Source organism: Drosophila grimshawi, unplaced genomic scaffold, assembly GCF_018153295.1.
Source record: "Drosophila grimshawi isolate 15287-2541.00 unplaced genomic scaffold, ASM1815329v1 contig_848, whole genome shotgun sequence".
In the NCBI taxonomy this organism is placed as follows: Eukaryota; Metazoa; Arthropoda; class Insecta; order Diptera; family Drosophilidae; genus Drosophila; species Drosophila grimshawi.
In genome coordinates, this window is record NW_025063692.1 from 2,245,001 (window position 1) to 2,270,000 (window position 25,000).

At 39.4% G+C, this 25,000-nt stretch overlaps 1 protein-coding gene and 1 long non-coding RNA gene across 2 annotated transcripts in view; both read right to left on the reverse strand.

Moving 5' to 3' along the window:
• Window positions 1–25,000, reverse strand: part of LOC122322848 — a 142,404-nt gene that overhangs the window by 23,263 nt on the left and 94,141 nt on the right. The window lies entirely within an intron of this gene.
• On the reverse strand, window positions 24,327–24,899 carry LOC122322847 (glutamic acid-rich protein-like). Its single transcript, XM_043216236.1, has 2 exons — window positions 24,629–24,899; window positions 24,327–24,556 (listed from the first exon to the last, which is right to left on the reverse strand). The coding sequence occupies exons 1-2, from the start codon at window positions 24,837–24,839 to the stop codon at window positions 24,468–24,470; spliced, it is 300 nt and encodes a 99-aa protein (XP_043072171.1). The 5' UTR covers window positions 24,840–24,899; the 3' UTR covers window positions 24,327–24,467.

Here is a 25,000-nt window from a genome sequence, read left to right on the forward strand (position 1 = left end):
ACAACAAAAAACAACAAATTTGAACAACAATGGCAAAAGCCAAATGACAAAAAGTGCGTGAAAATCAATTTGTCTACATTGTTGCGATAGTTTTTATGCTATTCTATTTATATATGAGAATGTGTGTGTTGTGTGTGTTGTGTCAGCTTGAGAGCATGTCATCGGACACTGTATATCCAATAAGCGGCCTAATGACTTAATTTTCATTAAATGACCACAGAATTGATGTCAACATTATGCTTATACCCTGTAATTATGTGGATGGTAATGGGTATATATGGCAAACAATTAACTTCATTACATTCGCTAGTTAAATTTTAATGAAAACCACGCAGAAAAGTGCTCAATTGTAATATGAACATTTTTACAGATGAGATGGCTGAAAATGAGTTGTAAAACGTGTTCAGTTTTAGATCGGACTAGGATAACAGGGTAGCAAGCAGTCGGCTAGCTAATTTGTCGTTTCGTTGAATATTGATGCCTGATTATCATAAATAAAACTGACAAACCAAACGAATGCAACTGAATCAACGATAAGTCGCAACCAGAACGGCAACCACATCTGTGACAGACATCAACAAATGAAACAAATGAAAGGCCGCAAAATATACTTGAACCGATATCGGTTAAGCATTTATAATGAAAATCGAGACAATAATGTTCGCACATTTCGATTGCAGACCACGCAAAAATCACGCCAAACAAATTGGCAATCGTTGCTGTTGTTTGTGTTCTTATTGTCGTCACAATTATTCGCATTGAAATTTGTTAATTTGAGCTTTGGAGGTGAATGCGCACTTTTTGCCTGACCTGACAGACTTGCAGAATGTATGCTAAACGAGGCACTTGAATGGCTTCCGCCATATTGTAAGGGTGTTCCCCGGCTCCCCTTACCATGCGCAATCAATGTGAAGAGTTTGCCACATCAAGTTTAGCAACCACAAAAACTACTTGTCCCACATGTTTGCTACAAAATGACACAATATTGCCAACGAGTGACAATGTAAGTGAACGAGAAGAACAAGTGCACAGATGTTGAGACAGCAAAAAGTGTAAATAAAAATAGGAAAACACAATTAACAACGAGTTGATGTAAATAAGCGAATAAATATACAACGAGCAGAAATTGACAAAGCAACGAGTATAGATGCCTGGTAAATGCAACGAGTATTAGATATCTAGAGCAACGACTATTAGTCCCAAACAGAAAGCTTATTAGGCATAACGACATGTAAATAAAAATAAAGAGTAACGAATAACGAATAACGAGTGTCCACACAGATGTTGAAGCCGATAAGAGTATAAGTAACAAATAGGAAGCTGGAAAAAACAATGAACAACGAGTTCGTGTATATGAGCGAGTAAATATTCAACGAGTAGAAATTGACAAAGCAACGAGTAATGATGAGAATGCAACGAGTATCAGATCAGTAGAGCAACGACTATTAGTCCCAAATGTAAATAAAAATAACGACCAAACACTAACGAGTAATATTAAAATGCTGATGCGAATCAGCTTTTGTTAAATGGCCTCAATCAATGGTGAATAAACCACTTAAATGGCAAACCATATTGATGACTGTATTCCTGAGTTCACAGTTCAAAAGTGTCAACAACAACAGCAACAGCAACAGCAACAACAACAAAACTAGCAACAAAAATAGCAATTGCAAAAATAAATACAAAAAACAAGGTGTTTCTAGTTTACTGCGAACTCGAAATGGAAATGCGAATTCAGCGCTTTGCTGACAAATCAAATTGGAAATTGTATCAATTTGAACGGATGCCGCCCGATGATTCATGGCAGCTATTATTGAGTGAATTGTGAGTGCAGCAATGAGTGCACTCAAATGGTCCGATTATCGTTTTCTTTTTTGAAATTTTTTTATTTCTGACACTTGAAAATCGACGTCAACAAAAACTGATGAAAATTCTTTTTCCGCAGAGCATATCAAATTGCAATTTTGCCCAACAGCAGCAGCAATAACAACAAGAACAAAAAGCTTGGAATAAGCTGCCATAAAGTGTAGCAAGTAAAATTATAAAAGTTTTTGCTGACGCTCACTGCTAATGCCGCCAAATACCCAAAATGCCACCCATCCCCTTCAGCCAAACCAAAACTTAATTAAAACTCTCGCCTCATAGCGTTGAAAATTTGCCGAAATGTGAAAAAAATGGCACAGCATTAAAATGCTAATAAATGCGTGGAAGAGCATTTGCCCAAAGTAGCCCAAGACTGAGCGGGTAAGTTGGGAGTTGAGAGTTGGGAGTTGAGACCAAGGGTGGGGGGGTGAGTGCAAAAAAAATAACTTGAAGAGTTTAAGCTGTAATTGTTGTAGTTGTGTTGGTTGTGGCCAGGTAAAACGCTGCAATTGCAGCTGCTGCCAGTTGCCAGTTGCCACACGAAAAACAAAACATTGAAAACGAAGCCAGAGCAAAAATCTGAGAAAAAGGGTTGGCAAAGCGTTTGGAGGGGTTCACCAGCATTGGTAGGGGAGTAGGGAAGGAGGTTTCGATTGGCTGCGATGGACGATTGTGCACGTAACATGAAATTAAGTAAAATACACGAATTACATTTGCACTTTGCGTGCCATGCGCCATTTGTTGCAAACGTGACAATCGTCGTCGTCGTCGTCGTCGCCGTTACAGTTAGAGTCACAGTTACAGTCACACTTGACGCTGTGCCACGCCCAGCCCAGCCCAGCCCAGCCCAGTCGAGCGCCCACAATTGGCCATTTCATATTTCACGTTCGCCATCAAAAAAATAAAACACACACACACATATATATATATACAGAAAACCAAATAGAACATGGCACTTGTTTCTACTACAGCTGCAGCATGTTTAAAAAAATATAGCGAGAAGTGTTGCACGACAGGCATTGACCCACTTGCAAAGTAACCGTTGCTTGGCTTAATGGGGTTTACGGGTCTGGTGTCTATATAATCTTAGTGCTCATCTATTTACCACTTCAATTTCAACTGCCATGTTTGTTGCCACTGGCGGCAATATGTGCAATATTGTACAGTTTATGATCTCACTTCGATTGCTTGGCTTCGATTGTGGAATACAAAAAAAAAAGAAAAAGAAAGAAGAAAAAGTTACGAGTGCTGCAAAGTTGCAATATAAAGCTACTATATAAAGTAATAAAAATAAAATAATGCCTTTCTTTATGTATCAAGTAATAATGCCTTACGATCATAGTTGCGAGTAGTCGGAATAACGAGTAACTGAAGCGATTAAATACAAGTGGCGATTAACTAATCGCTAACGATTGACAGTAATCGCTGAATACTGACAGCGTGTAACGAGCAATAATGCGAGAAGATGAAAGCTGTTAGTCATCAAATCTGATTTGTAATATTTAAAATATGCATTTACCATATACCATCTATATCTGTGCCAGTATAAGTAACCTTTTTTACCAGTATTTGTTGTTCATTGCAAATGGCCTATGTGTGTCAACCTTTAACCTAAATGTGACCTATTAAATCTGTTAGAGTTGTAAACAATTTTTCTTTTCATACAGTATTCGATCCCAGCTGAGCTTGGCATCCTGTTTGCAATGTTTTAAGCGATATTTATGTGGAAATTGTACTTAGTGGCTGGGTTATTTATAACTGAAATTATATCGCCTGGGCCCTGACCAATGCTAGCTGTGTTCTTTGTGTGTGTGTGTGTGTGTGTGTGTGTGTGTGTGGGCACAGGTAACGAGATGCTGTTGCAGCTGCAACACTGGCGCCAGTGTTGTAAAATGATTGCATATGGGCAGAAGAGTGCGACGCCGGCAAGTATGCAACGCAGAAAAATATTAATTAAAACCCCAACGAGGACTACAAGGATACGATGCTGCTAAGAAGCAGCAGTGAAGCAAACTTTGCCAGCGTGTGTGTGTCTGTGTGTGTGTGTGTGCGTGTGTGTGTGTGTGTGTGTGTGTGTGTGTGGGTAACACACACCCAGAGGCTTGGGTCATGTGTGTGCGAGTGTGTAAGCGAAGCAAATGTGAACTGTGCGAGGGCTTTTGGTGTGTAATGCAGGGCAAAACGACAACACCAGTTGAAAGGTGCTGGGGGGGGGGGAGTAATATGCCCAGAGGAGGGAGGCCTGAACTGAAAATGTGGGAGGGGCATGTGTAACGTGAGTGGGGGTGAAAAATTGCCCAGGCAGGCACTAAGTAACCAACTAGTAGCAAAAACTCTTGCAATGAATGAGAATGTACATTGTTAGCTGTATTTAATTAAAACCCGACAAGCGGAAGCAGAGGCAAATAGACACACACAAGCACACACACATACACGCACACACACACACATACACACGCACACACACAGATAAACTCTTGCTTTATATCTGTTTTTTTTTTTTCTTGCCTTCGCAATTTGATGAAAGTGTTAAAACTTAGATAAAATATGCATAACAAAAAAAAAATGATTAAAGTAAACGAGCTGGCTTCTGTACGGCAACTCCTTAGTTGCCTCACCCGCCTCACCCGCCTCACCAGCCACCTGCCACATAGCTCGTCGCCAAGTTTTCTTGGTCTGTGACGCGCATCGTAAGGACTTCAATGACAAGCGCATATCAAATATGCCATCCAATCAACAACTCATGCTGAGTTTGCCTGGCTGCCAGCGAGCGACAGCTGCGATTAATGATCCTCGGCATGTATTCATAGTTAGTCATCAAATAGTGTTGATACAAATTAGATTTGCTTCAAATTGACTTAATCTCATCACAAGCAATATCAATTTTAATTTTCTGTCTCATTTTAAAGCCAATAATTTGCATCGAATCTTATTTAGCTTTGTTAAGTAAAGTAAAGTTTTAGTTCTGTACCCAAAACTGATTTATTTAAATATATAAAATATAAGTAAATATAGACTGCACTGCTGATAACTTATTTATTCATTTATATATTATTATGCCATATTTCATATACAATTTATAGGATGCTCAAAAGTTGAGCACTCGCTGCACATTTTCAGTTTTCTGTCTTGTCTAAAGTGCAATGCAGACGCACGTTTCTCTAAGAGTCACACAATGTACGTGTTTGTGTCTCTGGTGTGTGTGTGTGTGTGTGCTACATCTGTGAGTGTGTGTGTGTGTGTGAGTCAATGGCATGCCAAAAATGTGCTATGCTAACGTGAATGCTGCCGATTTATGTCATTTTAATATGGCGATGCTTAGTAGACATAGCAAGCCATGTGGCGGGTCACAGGAGAGAGGAAGTGCTTTCGGGTAGCAGTCAGAGGAGGAGTGTGTGCGTGTGTGTCTTTTATATGTTTTTTACTTTTATCATTTTCATTTCCCATTTCCGCAATTTTCATTCAAGTCGCCAAAGACAGCAACAAGAAGAAAAATTCAAACAAAACAAAACAAATCAAAATTTTTTCTTATATAATTAGTGTGCAGTGTGAGGGCGGTGGGTTCAAGCAACTGTGAATCAGGTTTTTCCAAATAACATTTCAATTATATGCTTCAATATTTGTGTACAACTGAAAGCGCCACCTAGCTTTGAGTAGCGCTCAAAACTTTGAGCTGTATTTGAGAAAAAAGAGGGCAGAAGATTTACTAGTTGAAGTATTAGGAAACAACTGATCTCTTCTACTTCAGTCCCGCCCTTCCCACGCCCACACACTTTGTTCCACGATAATAATAATATTAAATCGTTGCCAAGCCAAACTTTTTTCCAAATTTTTGCTCAACAAAAGAATCAGATAAAAAATATTGCAACTATTCGTTTATCTCATATCTAAAGCGCACACAAAACACAAAACAAAAAAAGAAAATTAAAAAAATGTAGTATTTAACATTTTAATTTAAAAAAAGTATAAATTTCAGCATTTATATTTTACAAAAAAAAAGTACACATTTTAATGTGTTTTTTAAAAAAGATATAAATTTTAATGTGTGTTCTTAATTACTTTTACCGCAGCTCTATAAAATATGCCAATTACATATGTATGCAAATAAATATACCCTTGCCTGATTCTAGAGTGTGGCAAAAAACAAAAAAAAAAAGAAAAAAAACGGAGAGTGGAGCATCCATTTTGAAGTGCTGACAATAAATTTATTGTAGAGTTCGGTAGAGTTTTCGCGAATTATTATAAACTGTGCAACGCATTGAAGCAATCAACTCATAAGCTAAATTCACTCGTTTCTTCATATCTTTTTGTAGATCAGTCTATAATGTCAGTCGCCAGTCAGCTTGTTGTTAAAGCCTGCTACGAATTAAATTAAAGGAATTTACTTGAAGGACTCTATTTAATATAAGCAAAAGAGTATTGAACTACCACAAGAGTATATTGAAAAGTATATGAATTGTTTCGCGTTACAACTAAATCAGAGATTGTGCCTTTTTTTTGCGGGTTTGTTGATATTTGCAGCACGTACAACATTTACATATACAAAGTATGATATCGTTTTTACAACGTCATTGGTGGCAGTTGGTGGCAGTTGTTGGCGTTGTTGTTGCTGGTGTCGATGTTGCTGTTAATGAAAACCAGCAAGTGCATAAAACAAAATCTAAAAATCAATTCAACTAAATATTGTTAAACATTATATTGTGACTGGAGCCAATGGAAAGTACAGCAGTTGAGATGCACGACTTCCAGATGCCCTTCATAAACATGTCAATGTCAATTATTAAATAAATATTCTATTATTTTTAGTATGGCTCTTTTGAGTATGAGTATGGTATTAGCGAAAAAAAAGAACAATTTCAGTAAATACAATATTATATTTTTTTTTCTTTTCACAGGGTATATAAAAAATAAAGAGAAAAAATAAATAATTGAATTTTATAAAAAATACACACCCAGCTACAGACACAGTCTGACCACTTGGCACTTGAACAACTTAATATAAATATTGAATGCATTTAATTATATATATATATATATATATATATATATATATATCGGCATCATAGCCGACTGGTATTGATTTCAATGTGCGTGCATTTAATTGAATGCATTTATTGTTGCATTATGCATTTATTTGATTGCATTATGTAGATGGTTGCATTATGACCATTGATTTTCAATTTGGAATTTGGCTGGCCAAAATGCGTTGGCAAGAGCGCTTGTGGCAAGCAACCGAAACGTAATTCCAATTTAGATCAACTCAAATTGAAATTGAAATTCCATTGAATTTGATATGCACTCAACACCAGTTTATAATTTTCTTTTTTTATTCAGCTTATGATATCAACTTTGCCCATTTCGATTTCGGCTTTTGATTTATTCACCTTATATCTCTGTATTTGATGTGTGTTTGATTCCAGATGATTTTTACTGACCTGCAAGCAAAAGGAACGTAAACATTAATATTTGATGTGTCTCATTAATTATCATTAAATGTTTGAGTTGAAATAAAGTGTCTATTTGTTGAGTTTACCTAATCAGCCATAAGCATATGGCCAGCAGAGTGATTCAAATGTAGCCACAATAGAAATAATATTATTTAAAGACTACTCCAATAAATTATATTTATAATTTAGTCAAGGCAAAAATAAACAATGAAAACATATATATATATATATATATATATGTATATATATGTGTATATTTTGTTTAGCCCTTCTCTTATTTAATGTATAATTGGCTCACGAACTAACAGCTAACCCCAATTAACTCATTTATTTATTTTTTGAAAATTGCATTTAATTTGCTTTTAATTTCACTTTTGCGGTCATTTCGAGTGTGTGCTTGTGTGTGTGTGTGTGTTATTTTTAATGGCATTAAAAGTGCTGGTGCAAAGGCTTACCAAAAAGTTTCAATTGCCTACCACTTTCGCAGACCAGGTCGAAGTTTTAGTGGGTGTTGGGTGTGAAGGGGGGCTCAAAATGAAGTTATGAAATTCATTTCACTGAAAATGCGTTCAGCACCAAGAAAACCAAGGAACGCGTTGTGCAAATATTAAACCTTTAAATATTGATGGCCAATAAATAAAGTAATAACCTACACAATCAACCGCCAAAACCAGCCAACCAACCAACCAACCAACCAACCAACCAACCAGCCAACCAAACAACCACCTGCACCACCTCCACCCTCATCGATACATTGATACACACGCACACCCATACACACCCATACACAGGCAGACACAGGCAGACAGAGACCAGATATTGGGGACAAGATTCGGCGCCGTGAGCCTTTTCCGTTGCCCAGAAAACCAAAAGAGGCTGTAAATAACGGTTTATGCAGCTGCCTGCCAAACGAAAAAAACACAACAACAACAACAACAGCAAATACAAAAATAAAAATAAAAAATGAAATCAACGAGCAGCAACAAAGAGACAAAACAAATTTATTGCAACCGCAGAAATTAATTTAAATAACCTCCTCTTTGCAATGTTGTTGCTCTTGACAAAAATTGTGAAAAACGAGCTCAAACACACACACACACACACACACACACACGCACACAATACACACACCCACGCACAACAGACACACATTGAGGTCACACACCAACAGAGTCAGTTTAAGAAGGCTGCCGCAGCCATTGATAAGGCGCATGCCACGCCTTGCAGCCCACCCTCTTCCTTGCGAAAGTAGGCTGCGAAAAGTTGCGACTGCTGGCGGCAGGGGTTTGTGTGTGTTTGGGGGGTGTTGTGGGGGGGGTGGGGGTGAGGGGTCCACTGTCGTATTGGGAATTGCTCATAAATAAACCACAAAAATAACATAAATAATACAAAATTATGGTCCAACGCAGCAGCGCCAGCAAGTGGACAGCGCCACCGTCACACGCCAGACAGCACAGGACACAGGATAAGATAGAAAAGGACAGGAGAGCTGAGGAGAGGAGAGGGGTGGGGGGGAGAGGGCGCGACAGGACACTCGATGTGATAAAGCACAGCCCAAGGAGTTGCAGTCAACAGCTCCCACAGCGCAACAGGGAATTCCTATATATATATATATATATATGGTTATGGATTGGATAAATCAAAATAATAAAAGCAACATGTTTTTCAATAAGTTGGGAGCGTTTGCAAAAACTGTTGACATGCATGTGTAGAAATTAGTAATATAATATGTAGGATTGATTATGTTCTGTTTATTATTAATAGAATAATACTGCAGTGAAAGACGAGTCTTGGATTCACAACCTAATTAGTGACTATATAAAACAAACGATTTATTTTCCCGACGCACTGATAACCTTACAACTTTAGATACTCGGGACTTTGACTACTTCTTATTGAGAATCTTAACTTATTATTATATTTGAAAGCCGAACACAACAGTTAACTAAGAGATTAAGGCAAAGGTTTATCTCAATGCAAGATAAGCTAAGATAGATAAAAGTGAGCTGACAGAACGCTTATAGCATAAGCCCAGTTGGCAGTCAGTAATTGGAAAGAGAATCTATTTGTAAATTGATTTAATTAAAATGGGCACACAAGTCATTAATATAAAATTATAGTATGATTGGTATCTCTCATTAATAAGTAATTTTCCAACGAACTTGCCTAACTTGAATTGAATTCTTTTGGTGAGCAATTCATGCAAATAAACATGCCCCTTTAACTGACCGACAGCCCCTTTCCCCCAATCCTCATCCAGAATCGCATTCACTTCTAGCTTATCCAACAGAACAGACAGAAGACTTACTCTGCAATTGACTAGTCATTTACTTCAGATACTAAAGCTTATTAAAAATAACCAAATTAATCAGAGAAATAGGTTATCAAAATCAATTTTATCTGCGCAGGGTATTTGTATTATTACAGGGTATATTGCTATGGGTATTGGGTATTACGGGTCATGAGCTTGCTGGGTTTAATTCTTAATTTTATTTGGCATTATTATTTGAGTTCTGCTTTCACTGGAGGCTCTGCATGCGTGGGTAGCTTAAATCAATGAATGAAAAACTCCTGTGCAAACTCATAGCAATAGCTTTCCATAAGTCAAGGTCTCAGCCCCCACCACCAGCATCCCCAGCAGCATCTCCACTTCACAGGCGACGTCAGCTAAATGACTACAAGTCATTTGCTCGATATTAAGATGAATCTATAAACCCACACACACACACACACACACACACACACATACATATTTATCTATATATATATATAAAGTTCTATGTATAAAATTGTAAATAAATTGAAGTGTACACATTTAAAATAGAGGAGGAGTATTGGGTAGGAGTATTAGGTGCTGTGGCACAAGCCAAGAAAATCTGTTGTCTTAACGTATAATAAATCAGCCACAATTTGAAATGGCAAGCCACCAAAAAAAAAAAATCGAACACCCACCAAACCCAAGCAGCCTAGACTTGCTTGCAAGTCCTAGTCGGATTCATGAGCCTGGACTGTTATTGGGTTCGGTTTTTGGGGGGCCTGATGCTGCTAGGCAGCATCATCGTCATCGTCATCGTCAGTGTTTGAGGGCCAAATCAAATATGCCGCACTTCAGCTGCCACTCAGGCAATGCCTCAATCAATCAATCAAAGCCAACAGCTGCCGGCTCTCGCTCCTGTGCTCGTCCTCATCCTCATTCTCAGCCTCATCCACATCCACATCCATGTCTTCGTCCTTTACAACAGCAAATTGTGGCCAAGTGTTGCCAGAGAGCTTTTTGCCGCTGCTCTGTTGGCTAATTAAATACGCTCATAAATTCAAAAGCCGTAGCTGGCACTCCTTCCCCCCACCCCCCTCTCCTTACCCCCTCCCCCGTTACCTGCACCACCAGTGCCAGCTATCATCCTCTTGTAGCCGTCGTCGTCGTCGTCGTCGTCGTCGACGTCATTTGAGACCACAGAAAAGGCCAAGCAAAACGGTTTCGCATTTCTACTTCTATTTGACTAAAAGCGGCTCAGAGCAGCTCAAAGTGGTGTCGAACCCGCTCCCCCCTCCCCTATGTGTGGGGTTACAGAAGGTGGAGTGTTGGCAGGGGGGGTGGGTGGTATGTGGGCAGCTACAATCCATTCAAAGTGCTTTGTTGATGACACCACAACAATGCGCCTTGAACTCGACAAATCATTGAATACACATATTTGATATTTTTGCGTCTTTCGATTTTCGTCTTAGGTATTATTCTTATTGCAGCTTATGTCTGTGGCGAGTATCGCATTGGGCATTGGTATTGGCATTGGCATTGGCATTGGCATTGCTGATTGTTGGACCTGCTTTTGTTGACGACAACGTCTCGTTCGTTGTCATCGGCTTAGACGCATTTTGATTGAATGCCGAGCAGCTTACACAATATGCAATTGAAATGTATACTCCTTCTTATTAGCATACCTTTTTCATGTGTACGATATGAAACGGGTTGGGTTGAGTTCATAACAGATTTAAAGAGCATATATATATCTCTGACTCCTTAAGACTTATTCATGTACACTCTGTGAGATTGTTATAGTTATTTATTTTGTATTTAGCTAAAGTCAGTCGACACAAAAGAATTCTAGAAGTAACAAATTGATTTAAATTATGTCAAAAATTAAATTTAAATTTAAAAATAACAAAGTTACTTGTTAAATTCATTAAATTTTATGTATTCAATTTCAGTAATTCGTTGGCAAATCCCGAGAGCTGAAAAGTGAAGGAAACATGAAAATGTTGCTAGTTAAAGTTTATAACATTTATCCTTGATTAATATTCCATAAATGGCAACATCTTTCTACAAGTTGAAAGCACTCCTTCACCACACATATTTAATTGGCAATATCTGAGCTGATTTAATTATTTTAATATGTTTTTAAACTGTTCTGAATTTAAAAAGCACTTGCCAGTTATTTATGACTTATTTTGAATGAGCGTCGCTAAGATTACATTGTTTGTTTTTGTTTTCACAAGTTGCACATTTCGTCTTTTGACTTAAATTGATTTATATATATATATAAATATATATAAATGCATCAGTGCAATTGCTAAACTTTCTTGCTCAACTGTCAACGTCGGAAGTTGGACATCTGAAAACCCAAGAGTTGTGAAGAGCGGCGATTAAATTGAACTTAGAGCTACAATTTGATATCAACTGCCGCACAGCATAGTGACATCTATCTCTCTCGCTCTCTCTCTCTCTATGTTTATATATCTCTCTCTCTCTCTCTCTCTGTGTGTGTCGCTGTCTATCTGTTCTTTCTCACTTCTCTAACTATATATGCCTTTCAGTTTCTTCCACTGCCGTCATTGCTTTCGTTTGCTCAGCTTTCAGTTGAGTTGTGCACAGTACAGTTTTCTAGTCGTTGGACCACAAATTTAATATTTCTGCAACATCTCTCGGCACAAAAGTTGTTTTCCGACTGTCGGCAGTCGGCAGTCGGCAGTCTGGGCTAGATGGAATCCGAGCGAGACAGCGCTATGGTGGCGGTCAGGTCACAAAAGTCTCTCACAAGTCCACTTGACACTAATAACAGATTTTGCGGTTGCCTCCCAAAAGTTGTGTAAACATTGCAACAACAACAACTACAAGAAAAACAACAACAACAACAACAACAACAACAATTGCAACCTTTTTGCCCTTTAGACCAACTCTGGCAGTACTTTTGGCCCCATTTGCCGCATGCGTCCAGCCTCATTTGTGGCTGCTGCTGCTGCTGCTGTGGAGACTGTCCATCAAAGGGTTAAGTGGCTTGTGGCAGCAACGACGAGTGGCAACTGGCGAGTGTTACGCTCGTTTGGCACACTTTGAGTGTCCAGAAAGGCTTTTGCAGCAACATGATGCAGCGTGGCGCAACTTGAAGCAGCACCAACTGGCAACAGTCAACTGCAACTTTTGTAAAAAGTTTAGTGTTCATTTCATTTTTTATTTATTTTCTGCTTGTACATATATATATATATATATATGCAGCAAATATGTATTAATTCATTTATCATTTGCTATGGTTAAGTAATTTTACGGCGAGAGCATTACTTCTGATGAAAAGGACTTAAAAACAGCTCAACAGCACTTTACGTCTTATGTAATTTGATGTTATCTGTGTAATTTGCTTGTGGGTTTTTTTGACCTCAAGTGGAAACCACATTCATACCAGCCTGATAATGGGAATGACCCAACATATACATTTATGTGAATTGCAATCGATATTTTTCCATATGGATTATGAGTTTCTGTCCTTGTTTCTATATTTTATGGTATGCTGGACCTAGTTTGACTTATATCTTAAAGAAAAATAAATAAACTATTTAGAACTATAATATATCCTTAATAGTTAATGAGCTTAATAAATAAGAACTAACTGTTCTACAACACACCAATAAGCAAAATCTAAACAAAATATTGAATCAAAGATCTCAACTCGAATTTGGAAAACTCTTGAGAAACTCGTCAAAAATATTATGACTTATTTAATGTGTCAATCAAACGGCTTCAAAATTGATTACAACTGAAACCGATTTGGGGAAATTTATTTAAAATTTAGACCCAAAATCAATTGGGCGATTTTACTTATTTTGCGGTTTTCAAGTATTTGTTTACCGAGCAATTGGAGATGGGGCAGAGGGGGGAGGGGGGATTAGGAAATAAAATTCGAGGGCTTTTGCAATAAAAGTGAAAACTTTTTTTTTTTTTTTTTGTTGGCCGCCGGTGCTGACCCATAACTTTAGCTTTACGAGCATAGCCTGCGAGCAGATAAAAGTCTGCAATATTTATAGAATAAACCCCACCAACTTTGGCAAGGTGGGAAGGGGATGGAGGGGGGGGGGGGGACAGTGCTCAGTCAAACAAAGTGCGAATATAAATAGAGATGCGCGCTCCCAATAACCCCGAAAAAAACACATAGATAAATAAATAAAGACCGGGACGCAGCAGCAGCACCAGCAGCAGCAGCAGCAGTAAAAAAAACCAAAACTTTATCCATTGACCTTGAAAAGTTTTCTTTATGCATACGCATAAAAATCAGGCCTAGAGCTGCCCCCCCCCCCCCCCGCCCGCTCCCTCTCGTAAGTAAAGAAAAAAAAACAAAAGACACATTCACATTTCGCACATTGTGAAAAATCAAGACCCCAATCAACTCGCCCGCTAAAAGAAAATGGGAGATGGGTGATGGGAAATGGGAAATGGAAAATGGGCATCGCGAATGGTTTATAAATTGTACACGCACAAAATAAGCGACATAATTCAAAATGGACCCTAGACTCCAAGTGTGGGCGGGGTCGACTGTTTCTAAGGATCTGAGGGATTCGGTTGAACAGTGTCTATAATTCAAATGCCTTTTTTGTCGGAAGCCCGCCACAACGGGGACCCACAAAAAAGCTGCTAAATTATTTTTTTATTGCCTTGAAAGCGGCTAGAAGCGGTTGGAGTCTGGAGGAGCAACTGGAGGTGGAGGAAACGGGGGCAGGAGGGAGGAGCGTGCAAGGAAGAGGGAGGAGCGGAGTGGAATGACTATGCCTGCAATGACAGTTGGCGTGAACAAAGTGAAAAACATTGCCAACGGGCGCCAAGTTTTTTGCCACACACACACACACACACACACACACACATACAACGCCTATACCCGCGCCGCACCCCTTTTGGTGGAAGCGCATCGCCTCGCAAACAAAGCACTTGAAGTGAAACTTTTGCCGGCTTTTGTCTCTTTTGTCTTTTGTCTTTACTTAACTTTGCCACGCGTTGCAGTTGCCAACTGCAGTTCTAATAACAGCAAAAACAGACATAGACAAAGAGAGAGTGCGAGAGAGAGAGAGAGAGAGAGTCCTTGCTTGACTGACAGATGCCCTGCACCACTCTGTTGAAAGTAGAGTTTATGTTTCACAAATATCTTTAGCAGATGCCTTCAGGATTCTCTCAATATTCTCAGTTAGTTTTCCTTTCTATTTTCTTTTTTTTGATATTCTTCAATATGCGCCAAAATTGCTTTATCTCTCTTTTTTCATTTGATCCTTGCATTCCTTCAGCTTTATAATGTTGCACTCTCTTCGCTGATTGTTTTAAAAGCAGGGTATTTGCAGCAGTGGCAAACTTGCCACAAGCGCAAACATCATCATCTCAACGTTATACCACTCACTATATAATGTCGCGTCTGTGACAATGTGCATTATACTATATATGTATATATATATATATATATATATATGTGTGTGGCAAGCACTCTCATATCAAGCTGCAGCTAACTTTTACGGCAACTTTGCGATTGGCTGCCGCTGGAGTATGGAGTTCAAGTTGCCAGTTGCCAGTTGCAAATTGTAAGTTGTAAGTTGTAAGTTGCAAGTTGCAGTTGGATGCGTTAGTTAATTTGTTTGCTTTGCGGCAGGCAACACGTTAACTATCCTGGCAGGCGAGAAAATATTGTTATAAGCTTGCTCAGCAGCCCTGACACAAATACGACTTACGCCACCCAAACTCGGGAAACATAGGTAATTGCGGGAAGGGTCGCAAAGGGGTCAGCGGGGTCAGGGGGGTTATCGGGGTAAGGGGGTAGGGAGACAGTTTGTTAAGCGGATTACGGTCTTAGTAGAATAGCTTTAGTCTTGTTCTTATGTCATTCGTTATTCGACATTTACCACTCACCACAAAGAAGGCTGCCGCTGCTGCTGTTGCTGCTGTTGCTGCTGCTGTTGCTGCTGCTGCTGTTGCTGTTGCTGGTGTGCTTAAGTTTCAGCGCGTTTGAATTAAGTTTCGCTTCGATTGTCAATGCTGTTGTTACTTTACTTTGCCTTTATGCACCACCTAGATAGATTCCCCCCGCAAGTCCTAAACTAATGATCATACATCAAGCAAAATTAAACAAACATTGGGATAGCTGCAACGCGAACTACTAGATCTATTGTGCCCCCTTCTGAGCCTATAGCTCCTCCATCAAGCCCAGCTCCTTTGTTGGGTTGCGGGCTTCTATGTGTTTGCAACTCATAACATGCAGCCCTGGGAAGCTGCATCTTTTCCTAGTTAGGGCGCCACACTCTGCTTGGATGTGCCTTGAGGATTCTTCCTTGCTTTCACAAAACCTATGCAGGGTTTGCTACTATAAGTGGTTTAGTTAGGTGACTTCTCAGTTTATAATGGCCTGCCAGTAGATCGGTGAGTATGCTAAGCCAGTTCTTCCCCATTGTTATTACTTGCTTAAATCGTTTATGATTATAGCCACCTCAAAGCCATCTGGCTTGTCTGAGTCCTGGTGTCTCTGCCCAGCTCCGTTGTCGCTTCTGTCTTTCTGTCATTAAATATGGGTACTCGATGGGATTGGCTCGGGCATAGATAGTATCTGCAGCAAACTTATATACATATATATCGTATATCGGATATATTTTATCGTTGATGCTTTAACATAATAGAACTAAACTTGTTGAAATTGATTTGCTTTGCGTTTATCACAAACGGCTGCTGTTGCTGAGAAGCGCATAGTTAAAGCTGTTAATACGGGACTGTACTTTGGTTGCATGCAGCATGCCAAGAGCAAAAGTTGCTCAACTGAATAAATGTGGCAAATGCTGGAGTTGCTGCTGTTGTTCAAATAAATGAATGCCCATCAATTATACAAACACATAAACCGACTGACAGAGACAGAAGCACATGGCCACAAAACATTTACCACAACAGATGAAAGTGAGAGAAGGAGACAGCAAGAGCGAGTGAGAGACAGAGAGAGAGAGAGAGAGATAGAGCTATAAAAGTCTATATACATCGAGTTGCGAATAGCTTGAAGCACCCATATCAGCTGTCATTCATAAACGGACCGCAACATATGCACATTACAGTTATTACAGTTTGTTTGGGCCAGTTTTGCATTTTGGTTGGGTTGAGCACAAAACCATTTGCCACATATTGTTGGTTGGGTGGACAAAACTGTTACTGCTTGTTGCGTGCACCATGTGTAACATGAAACGAAATGTTGTAGCAGCCACTTCATCGGCAAATCTGAACATTTCTTAGCCATCAATTCAGAGATGATGCCAGAAGATGTTTTTTTTTGACTGCTGCTGCCTTTAAACGGAATACAATTTTAGAGAGATTTGCTTTTATTTACAGGGTATTGGTGTGTGCAGCAGTCGCACCTTGTTGCTCGCTCCCATTGAGTGTGTTTCTAATTAGTGTGCGACTTTTGTATATATATAATTATTGTTTTGACATGTTGCCCGCCCAGACCGTCCAGGCAATTCTTCAGGGGCGAACCTTCAAAACAGACATCATGAAATGTGCTTTGCGAGCCTAAAGGGACTTTTGCCTCTCCGCTAACAACATTCAAAAGGTGCGTAAATGAGAAATTCCTTTGCCCCAAAGAAGAACTTGTTTACTCACAAGTGGAGGGGGGCGGGTGGGATGTGGCATGTGGCATGCGGCATGTATTCGTATTTGCCAGCTCGTTCAATAAGCGACTCCTCGTGGAGACTTTTCATTCAAACGTCATCTTTTGAAAGTGCGCCAGTTGCGAGCTCAAAGTTGACAGTTGCCAGTTGACAGTTGCCAGTTGCCAGAGATCGTCAGTGACATTAGTTCGTAAACTTATAAGATATACGACCCCTTCTCCACCCCCACACGCTAGTTGCCACTTATGCCACTATTCTCCGCAAGAGCTGAGCAAACTTTTGTTACTTTTGTGTTGGCATTCAAATATACACTGAGATATAAAGGGGATACAGGTAATAGGATATTGCACTGCTGAGATATATACAGGCTCCAAAAATGCTGGTACCTCACCTAAAGTGGGTGGTTATGTTTCATGGCTGCTGTCCTCACTAACAAGATAAATCATTAGGTTTGACTGCTGTCAATTATGTGCTGTTTGTTGTGTTGTTTTCTGTGCTTTGTGCTCTGTGTTTTGTGTGTTGTGTTTGTGTTTGTATTTGTGTTTGTTGTGTTGTGTCATAATCAATAACCAATTTGTTGTAGATTTGACAGATTGTCATGTCTTTGACCAGGCTGTTTACAATTTACAGCATTTAGAGACCTTGTACAGTGCCACAAGCAAGCCACAAGTAAATTTGAGATATTCTATGCCAGAATAGTTGTTGGATAAATTAACAATTGACAAATAGTTGAAATTGAAATAGTTCATTGCTTATTTTGTTGACCTACTTGCCAGTCGTTGCTTCAATCTGAGATCCAAAATTTGTTCCCAGTATTTAGTCAGCAAAATATTGAGCTTGATAAAGTTTCACAATATTTGTGTCTAGTTTCGCTTTAGCCCATTTCAGCTTCAATTCGATTTATATTGCTTTCGGTGCTGTGCAACTAGAAAGCAACAAATTTTGATCCCATTATAAGCATAGTCAATTTAGATGCAATCGTGCAAATTTGATTATTTATTGTTCGTTTTGCTGTCACAACTCTGATCAGATTTGATTGGATTCCCAGTCAACCCAGTCACTTTGCGCCACTCGCCAAGTGCTCTCCTTGGTCACTTGAAATCCTTTCAGCTCTAGCTATTGCAAATGTGAACTCTACTCAATTGTTGGCTTAGTAATCAACATTGTCGTCATAGACGACTCACTTGATTAGTTACCCATCAGATAATGGTCATGATTTTTAGTGTTGTTGTTCTGTGGTTGCAATCCATGACGACATTCCAATTTTTATATGAGTTATAAAGATTTAAGGATCCTCTTTGCGGCTGTACTTAGGTGCCTCGCTTCTTCCATTCACATTTTTATGGCACACTTAGATCTATTAGGGACACGCCAGCAACAACAACAACAACAACAACAATCGAGCAGATACTCTTAAACTAAGGCCAACACACGTACAAGAGCCGTAAATAGAATCGTCATTTGGTTTGATTACCCAAGCAGCCCAACAAGGAGCCCAACCGACTGCTTTTGGCCATCACGCCAAATGCAATGAAATGTTAAAGCTTAATTCAACCCAACGAAAGTTGGCACTAATGAAATGCATTTGCGTCAACGAATCAACGAAACAAACTTATGCCCAAAGAAACCGCCGCCCAAACCTCAAATTTCACAACTCTCCAAAAGCTTTCATCCTTCGATTCCCTTAAATATATAAGTGTGTGTGTGTGTGTATGCGTGTGTGTAAACGCAAGAAAAACGCCAAAACCCATTGGGAAACCAATAAAAGTGTAAAGCAAAAAAAAAAACAAGGCAAAAGCAAACTTAAACGCAACAGAAAAATCATAAAAACGATATGAAATTTATGCGCATATTTCATTTCCTTTGGCTTTGGCTTTGGCTCCCGCAGCCAGACGTGGTCGTTGGGGTAGCTGGGTTGCCCGCCCACAAAGGTAAAGGGGACCCCAGACAAGGGGCGGGGTGCTGGTGTTCACTGTGCGACATTAGGTCTTCTAGACGAAGCAACTCTAAAGCTTAAGCATCGTTTTCTGCTTTCTGCTGTTTGATTTTTGCTGTTGTTGTGTTTCTTCAGCCGCTTTATTTGCAATTTTCTCAAGATTCGTTTTGTTTATTTTTTGAATGATGCCATCGATATGTGTACACACTGTACACAGTACACTGTCTGTGTTGTACACACATTTAATACACATCATACATTTATGCATTTAGTGGTGCTGCTTGGTTATGTCAGGGCAGCGTGTGGCCTGTGGCACGTTAGTTTTTATGCTCGCCATTCTGTGGCAAAAACGCTTTTTTGTTGCCAGAATTAACGCAACTCAACCAATATCTAGTATACCATTTATATATATATATATATATATATTTAGATAAATATCCTTTAAGAACACACTCAACTTTCTATGCATCTATTATTATTTTTTTATTTTTAATTTAATATCAGATAAATATAAGATTTGTCAGTTTCGATACAGCAAATAAATCAAATGAGCTGAAAAATACACGACAAAAAAAGGGTTTCAATTTCTTTAGGTTTTAGTTGAATAAGTTTTGATTTACTTTAAGCTTGTTTTTTTTTCTTTTGCCTGATGCTGAATTGGTTTCCTGTGCTGTAATTTCCATAATACGACATGACTTTGGCCCCATTCGCAGTTTGCAGGCAGATGCTTGACCATTTCCTTCATGTTGCTGCCAATACCAGTATGCATTACGTATACGTATTGATTCAGGCTACACACACACACACAGATGCACACACAGATGCACATACCTGCCCCTTTTAGTGTGTATATTCTTTTGTATTCTTTACCTGCCACGTCGAAATGTATTTGGAGAATGATGGTAGCCGGGCGAACATTGCAGTTTATGCCGTTAAAATCATAAAATGTTTGTCTGTGAATATGGCATACCCCACATAGATATGGTCACGCCTCCCAGCACACACACACACACACACACACAGTTGCCCTGTCATGTTATGGATGCAGAAAAGACAGCCATTTTCTTAAAAGTATCATATACACAGACACACACACACAGACACACACACACACACACACACACACACACATAGAGAACTGCTGCACTTATTTTGCGCTTTGCCCGCTGCCGCGTTTTATGCATTCCATGTGCACAGATCTAGATACACAGAGCGAAATGGGAGGGGGTGGGGGGGGGTTTTGGTAGCAATGTTAAATTTTACGTTTATGCGGCACTAACAATAACCTGACTGGCCATGCAACGCCAACAGAAATACTCTTAGCCACGGCCGTACTCTACGACCATACGAGCATGCTGGGCTCTTTCCCTTATTAAATTAGATTGCCTCTGGTCTTCTGTGGCTAAGGACAAAAAGAGAGCGAAAGACAGACAGAGAGAGAGAGAGAGAGAGAGATAGAGATGGCAACATTGGGGCATCAAATTGCTGCCATATATAAAGCGCGATTTACTGTGCCACAGCCCCAAAAACTTTCGTAGCAAATGTAGGTGGGGCCGGGGGGTTAGTCGGGGGTGTGCGGAGCAGGGCAAGAGCATTATCAAAACGCTGGCTAATTTCAACCTTGCGCCCCAAGCGTCGCACACACTCACACAAACACACAAACACATACACACACACACACACAGAGGCCGCAACACCCACACAGCTTGCTGATGTTGCTGTTGTGTTTGTGAGTGTTGCTTGTTTGTTTGCTTGCTGAGGGTCCAGAGATCCATTCTCGTTGTGGAAGTATGCAATAATTTACGCCGCAATAACGCATAAATCTGTCAAAGTTGCTTAAAAATTAAATAAAGATAAATAAAATGCACGACAAAGGCGCGTTCAACCGCATCAATCTGATGAGGCGGGGGCGGGGCTGGAGAGATTGGAAACTCGAAACTGTCGAAGCAAAGGTGAACGGAGAACGGTGAACGGTGGGTGGCTGGGTGGGTGTAAGGGAATGTGGTGCGGTATGTGCAAGCAAGCAATGCGTGAACAAAATAAACAAATAAAATCAAAAGCAAATACAACAACAAAATAACACTAAGCAGCAGCGGCAGCAGCAGCAGCAGCTCAGCGAATGATAAGTGGAAAAAGTGGGGGCGGGGTATACAGTTGCGGTCAAAATAATACTGCTGCTGCTTCTTAAAGCATTTCTTAAATATATAAATCGAGACCTCTTCAAAATCTTCAATATATTTGGCATCGTTTTAAAATACTATTGTTTTCCAACTACCAAACGAACTAAGACTTAACTAGCCATCAAAGCTAGTTTTTAGAAGTATTATTTAGCCACTGGAAAAGCTGAGAAAACTTAACTTAATTATTCCACTACTATTATAATGATAAATTTAAATAATACTTGAATTTAAACACTTTAATTTGCTTGTTGTTCATTAATATTATAGCTATTACTATTATTTTGACCGCAGCTGTATATATATATACATATATATATGTGTGTGTGTGTGTGTGTGTGTGTGCTCAACAATAAGTAACATCAAGAGAAACATCCCGAAGCGAGCGAGAATCGCACTGAATGAAATCGGGACGGACTATAGAAATATGCGTGGCTATAAAAAATTTAATTTTATTTCTTCGCATTGAAATCGCTTTGTTGTTGTTATTCTTATTGTTGTTGTTGTTGTTGTTGCTGCTTCTGCTTCCTTTGCTCGTTGTTGTTGTTGTTGTTGCACTGTTGTCTGCAGTAAGCAAATTAAATTATTTGCCGTTAATTGTTTTCTTCTCTCTGGCGCTTTCAGCTTTTTATGAATGGGGCCTGGTCACTCAAATGCCAGAGTGACGGCAGCGGGCAGCAGCGAGGGGGTGGAGGGGCAAGTGTGTGGCTGGCTGAGTGTGCGTTAGTCGTCAGCTCATCAAATTGTCTAATTTGTGTTGATTTAAACAGTCGTCCGAGTCGTTGAGTCGCCGCATCGAATCGCCGACTTGTCGACTGATGACCATAAAAAAAAACAATAACACAAAAAGAGAGAAGAAAAAGAAACAGAAACAGAGAAAAAAAAAAACAAATGCTGGATGCCGCCAAAAGTTTTTGAATGGCTTTTTTATAGGCCCATATTTTCAGTTTCTATGGGCATTCCGAATGGGTTTTCGTGGAATGCCCACATTTGCCCACATTGCGGTTGAAAGAGTTGCTCAAGTTGACTCCAGTCGTAAAATCCACACACACACACACACACACACACAAACACACACACACACACGAACACATACATATTGCATATTGTTGAGATTTAGGAACAACCACGTAGCCTGAGCTAATAACAGAGACAAGAAAATTTCAAGAGAATTTATACAAATGAAATTGCTGTGTCAGACGATAAAGTGCCACATGCCGTTTGCAAATCAACCGAGTTTTATCCGAAAGTTTTCGCCTGGTCTTCTTCTACTTCCACTTACATCAAATAACATTGCTGAATTCTTATAAATTCTTATGTTAATTTTATTGATATCATAAAAATAGGACTCTAAATTTACGCTAGAATAGCTCATTGTAATATTTTATATTAAGCATTTGCTGATAATTCAGTGGAACGGTCCAAATCTAAATCCTCTTCCTCTTTACAAATTTTACAAAATCAATTATGCTGAATTAAAGATTTGATTTGTATTTGAGAAACTTGCAATAACATTTCACATATTAAAGTAATGAATTTTAATCAAGTTGCCTTTCCTTTTATTAGATGCGTGCAATTTGAATACTACAAAAGCATCACAAACAGATTTCCTGTCACTGTTAACAAAAAAAAAAAACATAAAATAAAGCAAAAAAAAAAGAAAATAAAAATAATGAAACCAGAAGAAATAAAACACAAACATCAAGGCCAAGAACTGAGCCTGTGGGGCAAGAGCATGTCGTGTCCAGGCCTACGTTCGCTTTGCATACCCTCTCTCTCTCTCTCTCTCTCTCTCTCTCTCTCTCTGTGTGTCTCTTTCTCTCTCTCTATCTTTCTCTGCTTGTGAACAACTAATTAGTTTTGCATTTTTAACTACCCGCACTGGCGGTGAAGGGGTGTCGGGCAAGTTTTGATGGAGGGTCGACTCGGACTCGGACTCGGACTCGGTCTCGAACTAGAACTACAACTGGAACTGAAGACTGCGAATGCGATTTGGGGCTGGGCCACACGCACGCGCCACATAAAAATCTAGAACTAGGCAGGCAAAACAATCACAGAACTGCGTGCAACAACTTTTTTTGCAAGAGCAAACACAAAACAAAAAAAAAACAAAGCAAAAAGCAAAAACCGCTAAGAGCGTTCAGTCAATCAAATGCTGCAGACAGTGCTGTGTGCCAGTAGACACACAGCTCGCACAACAATGTTGTTAACTGAAACACAACTACGATGACATTGCCCATTGCGGTGAATTGGCCAAGTTTTTAGAGGGAAAACTAGCCAGAATCTCTTAAGTTCAGATGCAACGAATTTTATGATAAACAAATCAAACCGAAAAATCGAAATATCTGAAAAGTAAATCATTTTAATTAAATTTAACTCAGGGAATAAATAGCTATAACTATCTGAATTTTTGACATGTTTAAGGAGTCTATGTGAAATTATAAACGACATGAAAAGATATCAATATATATATATATATTTATATAAAGATCAATTCCAGCTGCTAAACAATGTTTCTTGTAGCTTTATCTCATATATTAAATTTATATACAAAACTACGACTCACGACTCACAGATATTAAATATTTCTCTGTATGCAACAAAAATATATATGAATTGATGTTTGAGAGTGAAAGTTGCTGATTCACAAACTTGTGTCTAGTATATTGCTAGTATAATTTGGTAATGGGTAACATAAATTCGAGCAAATATGTATTTCAACTATGAAATAAGTTGTTATTGTTGCTTTTGTCACGCCAAGACCAACAGCAAACACACTTGACTTGAGTTGAGTTGAGTTGGACGCATTTTAATGTAATTACATTAAATGAAATTACATTAAATAATAAAAGTAACGGCGCAAAGTTGCCAGATGCGAGCAGAGCGCAGAAGGAGAGCGAGACACAAACAGAAAATGTCCGTCAATTTGCCCAAGCGATGATGAACAGAGGAGCCGAGCGCAAGGGCAGCACTGCCAACGCCAACTAGTGGGGGGTGGGTGGGGGAGGGGGATGGGGATGGGACATCAACTAGGCGTCATTGCTTTAAGTTGCTTTTTAGCTAATTTGACATTTGAAGTCTAATAAATAAGTTATGACAGCAAAATGTGTGGCAACTAACTGAATTTTGCACTCGAACGGGAAGGGAGACTGTCACGTGTTACGTCTCCGTCTCCGTCTCCGTCTCTGTCTCTGTCTTCATCTCCGTCTCCGTCTCCGTCTCCGTGATGGACCGTGGGCCGTTAATAGCTGTTGACGGCAAACGGAATGAACATCCTTCGCCTCTTACGGCTCAAGTATTTTCTGCTCGAGTTGACTTACGACCAAAACCATTTTCATCCTCATCCTCATCCTCAGCCTCATCTTCAACTTCATCTTCGTCTTCATCGTCTCCATCTTTTGGTGCATCTTCTGCTTCGTCTGCCGCGTCGGCGGCGGCGGCGGCGGCGGCGTCTGCTTCGGCTTTCCCTTTTGTAAGGGGCATGGCTGTTAATGGTTTGCGTAGGCGGCTGCTCGGCAAAGGTGTTGTCATTAAAAAATGATAAATACTTACAGCACGGAATGAAATGTGCGTCTTTGACTAGCTTCAAATGGGTTTGGTTTGCATGGGCTTTTTGGGTATTGACTTTGTGGCTGGCTAAGCAACAACAACATCAACAACATCAACAACAACAACAACAACAACAACAACAT

Coding starts and splice junctions, on each gene's coding strand:
- LOC122322847 (XM_043216236.1), bottom strand. CDS start 24,839: ATGACAACACCTTTGCCGAGCAGCCGCCTACGCAAACCATTAACAGCC. Junction 24,557..24,628: donor GGATGAAAATGGTTTTGGTC/GTAAGTCAACTC, acceptor TGCCGTCAACAG/CTATTAACGGCCCACGGTCC.